This window comes from Phlebotomus papatasi, chromosome 1 (genome assembly GCF_024763615.1).
Source record: "Phlebotomus papatasi isolate M1 chromosome 1, Ppap_2.1, whole genome shotgun sequence".
Taxonomy (NCBI): Eukaryota; Metazoa; Arthropoda; class Insecta; order Diptera; family Psychodidae; genus Phlebotomus; species Phlebotomus papatasi.
In genome coordinates this window covers 44135210-44142512 of record NC_077222.1, presented here as the reverse complement: position 1 = coordinate 44142512, position 7303 = coordinate 44135210, and the positions used below count along the sequence as shown (strand labels likewise).

The 7303-nt window shown below is 36.5% G+C and overlaps 2 protein-coding genes across 2 annotated transcripts; one reads left to right on the top strand and one right to left on the bottom strand.

Moving 5' to 3' along the window:
• Nucleotides 1–2625: 2625 nt before the first annotated feature.
• Nucleotides 2626–4161, bottom strand: LOC129798377 (60S acidic ribosomal protein P0). Its single transcript, XM_055841502.1, has 3 exons — nt 4048–4161; nt 3808–3898; nt 2626–3645 (listed from the first exon to the last, which is right to left on the bottom strand). The coding sequence occupies exons 2-3, from the start codon at nt 3859–3861 to the stop codon at nt 2740–2742; spliced, it is 960 nt and encodes a 319-aa protein (XP_055697477.1). The 5' UTR covers nt 3862–3898; nt 4048–4161; the 3' UTR covers nt 2626–2739.
• A 97-nt stretch (nt 4162–4258) lies between these two features.
• Nucleotides 4259–5846, top strand: LOC129798379 (60S acidic ribosomal protein P0). Its single transcript, XM_055841504.1, has 3 exons — nt 4259–4430; nt 4580–4670; nt 4828–5846. Exons 2-3 carry the CDS (start codon nt 4617–4619, stop codon nt 5731–5733), a joined length of 960 nt encoding a protein of 319 aa, XP_055697479.1. The 5' UTR covers nt 4259–4430; nt 4580–4616; the 3' UTR covers nt 5734–5846.
• Nucleotides 5847–7303: the final 1457 nt, after the last annotated feature.

Here is a 7303-nt window from a genome sequence, read left to right as displayed (position 1 = left end):
GAAACACACATTTTTCTCGATTTTTGCATACAGGCTTCACATTCAGGATGATCTGTCCAGGAAACAAAGGATTTGTCAGGCATGGCACATGGTACATTTTATTGGGGATTTAGTGGGCTATCTATTTTGGGTAGTGAGATAAATGGCAACCCCGTAGGGAAAAATTTAGTAGAAGGAAACCATTGGTGAAACACGACTTTTCTTTGAACTTGCATACATGTATCACATCCAGGATGATCTGTCCAGGAAACAAAGGATTTGTCAGGCATGGCACATGGTACATTTTATTGGGGATTTAGTGGGCTATCTATTTTGGGTAGTGAGATAAATGACAACCCCGTAGGGAAAAATTTAGTAGAAGGAAACCATTGGTGAAACACGACTTTTCTTTGAACTTGCATACATGTATCACATCCAGGATGATCTGTCCAGGAAACAAAGGATTTGTCAGGCATGGCACATGGTACATTTTAATGGGGATTTAGTGGGCTATCTATTTTGGGTAGTGAGATAAATGACAACCCCGTAGGGAAAAATTTAGTAGAAGGAAACCATTGGTGAAACACGACTTTTCTTTGAACTTGCATACATGTATCACATCCAGGATGATCTGTCCAGGAAACAAAGGATTTGTCAGGCATGGCACATGGTACATTTTAATGGGGATTTAGTGGGCTATCTATTTTGGGTAGTGAGATAAATGACAACCCCGTAGGGAAAAATTTAGTAGAAGGAAACCATTGGTGAAACACGACTTTTCTTTGAACTTGCATACATGTATCACATCCAGGATGATCTGTCCAGGAAACAAAGGATTTGTCAGGCATGGCACATGGTACATTTTATTGGGGATTTAGTGGGCTATCTATTTTGGGTAGTGAGATAAATGGCAACCCCGTAGGGAAAAATTTAGTAGAAGGAAACCATTGGTGAAACACGACTTTTCTTTGAACTTGCATACATGTATCACATCCAGGATGATCTGTCCAGGAAACAAAGGATTTGTCAGGCATGGCACATGGTACATTTTATTGGGGATTTAGTGGGCTATCTATTTTGGGTAGTGAGATAAATGGCAACCCCGTAGGGGAAAATTTAGTAGAAGGAAACCATTGGTGAAACACGACTTTTCTTTGAACTTGCATACATGTATCACATCCAGGATGATCTGTCCAGGAAACAAAGGATTTGTCAGGCATGGCACATGGTACATTTTATTGGGGATTTAGTGGGCTATCTATTTTGTGTAGTGAGATAAATGGCAACCCCGTAGGGGAAAATTTAGTAGAAGGAAACCATTGGTGAAACACGACTTTTCTTTGAACTTGCATACATGTATCACATCCAGGATGATCTGTCCAGGAAACAAAGGATTTGTCAGGCATGGCACATGGTACATTTTATTGGGGATTTAGTGGGCTATCTATTTTGGGTAGTGAGATAAATGGCAACCCCGTAGGGAAAAATTTAGTAGAAGGAAACCATTGGTGAAACACGACTTTTCTTTGAACTTGCATACATGTATCACATCCAGGATGATCTGTCCAGGAAACAAAGGATTTGTCAGGCATGGCACATGGTACATTTTATTGGGGATTTAGTGGGCTATCTATTTTGGGTAGTGAGATAACTGGCAACCCCGTAGGGAAAAATTTAGTAGAAGGAAACCATTGGTGAAACACGACTTTTCTTTGAACTTGCATACATGTATGACATCCAGGATGATCTGTCCAGGAAACAAAGGATTTGTCAGGCATGGCACATGGTACATTTTATTGGGGATTTAGTGGGCTATCTATTTTGGGTAGTGAGATAACTGGCAACCCCGTAGGGAAAAATTTAGTAGAAGGAAACCATTGGTGAAACACGACTTTTCTTTGAACTTGCATACATGTATCACATCCAGGATGATCTGTCCAGGAAACAAAGAGATTTGTTAGGGAAAATAAATCCTTTGAAATGGTTACTTACCAGAGAACTCGTTCAAAATTTTTTTATGTTCGTAAAGAATTTTCAGAGAGAAAAAGTTGGGAAATTGTTACATATCAATTTCTTTTTAGCCAAGACACACACCATAATTTTCAATGAAAAACAGAAATTTCCGCAATTTTCTTTTCATTATTATATAATTATTTCAATTTTTTCTGTGTTTTTTAGCCGAGACACACAAAAAAATATTTGAATTTGCAACGGTTTTTCTTAGCCAAGACACAAACCCGCGTTCGGCTGGCCTTCGGCCAGCTTCAGGGAGGTGTAAAAGTAGTTGAAACAAAAAGATTAAACTGCTTAATAGAAATTCATTAATAAACAATACTTTTTGGCCAGAGTTCTTCAATAAATGCTTAGAATATTTAAAAAAGTTACCTTAATAAAAGAAATTAGCGACACGGAAATTTTTTATTTTTTCAATTTTTTTTGAAACCCCTGTATGAAAAAAAAACTTTTAGGAGACTTGGATCTGCTACTCATGAATCCCAAAGCCAGGAACTTCGAAATTAGCACTAAACAAAAATTACTCTACGTACAAATTGCTCATCAGTAGAAATTCTTCCTGTAGTATTGAGTTTTTTTTTTTGTTTGAGGCACTGAAGATGTGATATGTCACTACGTTAAAAATACACAGAATTTTGTTTCTTGATAAAATTTATTTACGCTCTTGCTTTAAAACACCATGACTGTGTTCTGTAACAGAAGCACTGATGTCTCATGATCTAGCAAGAGTGGGGTGTAGAATAAATCTTATTCGAAGAGTCCAAAGCCCATATCGTCGTCTTCACTCTCTGACTCTTCCTTCTTATCATCATGCTTAGCATCGCTTGATGGTGCCTTGTCACCTGCCACTGACACTGGACTTAGAGCAGATGCAGCAACAGCAAACTTGCTTGGATCTTTGATGTACTCCTTAATTGTTGTGGCCTGTTTGAACTCAACTTCTGTAGTCGCAGCAATAGCCAAAAGGTTCTTAAAACCATTGGCAATGCTATGTGGTGCTGATGCGAGGGTAGGATACCCAATTTGCAAACACAATGCTGCCAAATTAGCGACTCCCGATTGGAACTTAGCACGCAAATCTTCTGGCTTGATATCCAAGATTTCGGGAGAGAAAATACTCCCAGAATCATACACCTGTTCAATCAGAAGTCCATATTGAAACGGCGAAATGTTCAGCATATTGAGCAGAGCAGCTTCGGAAGCACCGACTTTATCTCCAGGTTTCAAGATGGGCACATCATTAATAATTTCAATAGTTCCTTTAGAGATTTTCGTAGGAATAGATAGTGCTTGGAAAAATGAAGTTTTCTCCGGGCCAAGACCAGTGTTTTGAGCAGGAATGATAACTTCAAGCGGAGCAATAGCACCAGCACGTGCAGGGGCGCGCACTTTGCTTTCAGTTAGTTTGTCACGCACTTCGTTTAGGTCCCCCTTCGTAAAGACAAAACCCACATTACCGCGTATATGTGGCAACAGTTTTTCCAGATTAGCATTATTCTCCAAGTGTCCACGGATTGCTTTACGCATCATTGTATTTTTGCCCATGAGGACCACTGCCATGCCTCTAAGTGAAGTGCGAATGGTTTGCATTTGACGAGAACCAACATTGTCCGCTCCGACGATGAAACATTTTGGATATTCATCAAAGAGTTGCTGCAAAAAATATACATCTTCATTATTAAAGAGATTTTCTTAATATAGATTTAAAAATGGCCTATTTTTCACTTGAGCCAATAATGGGTTCATGTCGTAAGCTAAGCTTGTATACAAAATGATTATCATCCTTTTTTCAATTCTTTTTCTGATAGTACTTACCACAACTTTAATAAAATAATTTGCTTTCCAAGTGGCTTTGTTCTCCCTACCCATCTCTGCTGATTTAGGGACTTCCGTAGAAATTTAAGAACTGTAATAATAAGAGTATATTTTTCTATTAAATTGTGAAGTATTATTATTTCCTTAGTTGCATCTGTTATTTTTCGTTAATAATATAAGGAAAAAAATAAGTTCCACATACGGATGAAACAAATAAACAAGAATTTATTACACACTTACCAAATCCAGACACGTTTCCTTAGAATGACAGCAAAATATGAAACGTATTGCCATATAGGAACATTATTGCAGTCTTATAGCAATGAGTTACCCGATGGCCGGATGTACATATACCATAAAACAAAAATGCGTTTTAAGAAGAATAATTCCCAATAATTCAGACGAAAGGAAATAACATCAGACAATCAGTGCAATTGTCTGATGTTATTTCCTTTCGTCTAACAAGTATTGGGAAATTGGGGAAATTATTCTTCTTCTATGCAGTTTTGATTTTTGGTTACATCCGGCCATCGGGTAACATTGCTATAAGACTGCAATAATGTTCCTATATGGCAATACGTTTCATATTTTGCTGTCATTCTCAGGATACGTGTCTGGATTTGGTAAGTGTGTAATAAATTCATGTTTATTTGTTTCATCCTCATGTGGAACTTATTTTTTTCCTTATATTATTAATGAAAAATAACATATGCAGCTAAGGAAATAATAATACCTCACAATTTACTAGAAAAATATACTCTTATTATTACAGTTCTTAAATTTCTACGGAAGTCCCTAAATCAGCAGAGATGGGTAGGGAGAACAAAGCCACTTGGAAAGCAAATTATTTTATTAAAGTTGTGGTAAGTTTTATCAGAAAAAGAATTGAAAAAAAGATGATAAACATTTTGTAGCTTAGCTTACAACATGAACCCATTATTGGTTTATGTAAAAAATTGGCCATTTTTAAATCTATATTAAGAAAATCACTTTAATAATGAAGATGTATATTTTTTGCAGCAACTCTTTGATGAATATCCAAAATGTTTCATCGTTGGAGCGGACAATGTTGGTTCCCGTCAAATGCAAACCATTCGCACTTCACTTAGGGGTATGGCAGTGGTCCTCATGGGCAAAAATACAATGATGCGTAAAGCAATCCGTGGACACTTGGAGAATAATGCTAATCTGGAAAAACTGTTGCCACATATACGCGGTAATGTGGGTTTTGTCTTTACGAAGGGGGACCTAAACGAAGTGCGTGACAAGCTAACTGAAAGCAAAGTGCGCGCCCCAGCACGTGCTGGTGCTATTGCTCCGCTTGAAGTTATCATTCCTGCTCAAAACACTGGTCTTGGCCCGGAGAAAACTTCATTCTTTCAAGCACTATCTATTCCTACGAAAATCTCTAAAGGAACTATTGAAATTATTAATGATGTGCCCATCTTGAAACCTGGAGATAAAGTCGGTGCTTCCGAAGCTGCTCTGCTCAATATGCTGAACATTTCGCCGTTTCAATATGGACTTCTGATTGAACAGGTGTATGATTCTGGGAGTATTTTCTCTCCCGAAATCTTGGATATCAAGCCAGAAGATTTGCGTGCTAAGTTCCAATCGGGAGTCGCTAATTTGGCAGCATTGTGTTTGCAAATTGGGTATCCTACCCTCGCATCAGCACCACATAGCATTGCCAATGGTTTTAAGAACCTTTTGGCTATTGCTGCGACTACAGAAGTTGAGTTCAAACAGGCCACAACAATTAAGGAGTACATCAAAGATCCAAGCAAGTTTGCTGTTGCTGCATCTGCTCTAAGTCCAGTGTCAGTGGCAGGTGACAAGGCACCATCAAGCGATGCTAAGCATGATGATAAGAAGGAAGAGTCAGAGAGTGAAGACGACGATATGGGCTTTGGACTCTTCGAATAAGATTTATTCTACATCCACTCTTGCTAGATCATGAGATATTAGTTCTTCTGTTACAGAAAACAGTCATAGTGTTTTAAAGCAAGAGCGTAAATAAATTTTATCAAGAAACAAAATTATGTGTATTTTTAACGTAGTGATATATCACATCTTCAGTACCTCAAACAAAAAAAAACTCAATACTACAGGAAGGATTTCTATGGATGAGCAAATTGTTGGTAGAGTAATTTTTGTTTAGGGCAAATTTCGAAGTTCCTGGCTTCAGTTCCGTATGCTTAACTCTTTCGTCTCTTTTGGGACTCTGAGTATCCAAAGCAGCATATGAATATTCTGTGAAAAACAGTGTTTTTTAATTATTCAGAACTGATAAAAATAATATTCTTATCGATGACTAAAGACTATAAGGATGTCCAAATGTAAGATATTTTTTGTAGGACCTCAATTAATTCCTGAGTTTAGATATTTTTGATTAAAAAATGGTGAAATTGGCTTGCAGCATATGCTGCGGTCCGGATCCGGAAAGAGTTAAATAAAAAATAAACTATACATCTACCTATCTATATTTCTATTATTACTTCATATTTAATATTTTTTGTAGAGGCATGTAAAGCAAAAAAATTTATATGGATATAGTATGAACAGAAATTAAACGTAAAGAGTCTTCGTATGTTTTCCAAAATATTTCACTTCATTCGAAATAAATATTTAACATTTAAATTTCATTTCATTCGGTTCTGTTGAAAAAAATCATGTTTTGGTATAATTCTATTGGTTACAAATTCATTGACATTTATTTGACTACTTTATTATATTTTTTGTTTTTAGATGAGTTATGGGTCTTACCTCTTACGTCCTGTAATTATATTTTTATGTTTTGTAATTACATTTTTAATTTTCTTAGCTCACTGAAAAAGAATATATTTTTATTATTTTACATTTTTGTCTTAAAATATAAAAAATTATATAAAAATTTAATAGTACAATTTAAAATCTGCTAACATGAATATTTCGGAATTTTCCGAATTTACGAGAAAAATATTCGTGCAACGACATAATATACCGCCGATAAAACACGAAGCAGAGCGAAGAGGGGATGAGGCGCAGGCGCAGCGCAATATAGGCAACGTCATAGCAAAATTCCGTAAGAATTCCAATGGAAAACTTGCGTCCAAATGGCTAAATTCGCTGGAATTTGATGCTAAAATTCCACTAAGTTTTCCTATGGAATTTAAAGCCGGAAATTCCATGGAAATCATAGTGCTCCATGGAATTTACTAGTACGACATGCTGGAATTCCAGCGTTAAATTCCGCGGTATTCCGCGGAAGATTTATATGGAAACTCACACGTGAAACGTCCGCGGGATAAGCTGGAAAAAACATATGGAAATTTCCACTATTTTTCCATAGTGTTTTATATGGATTTTTCCACTAGTTTTCTGAAATGTCAAACAAATAAAATGGTGTTGCGGCAACTTTTAGAATTTGTTTCCAAACCTTCCGCAAACATTTCTAGTGATTCATGTGGCAATTATAATATAATTAATTATGCGACACTGCGTTTCGTGTAGATAA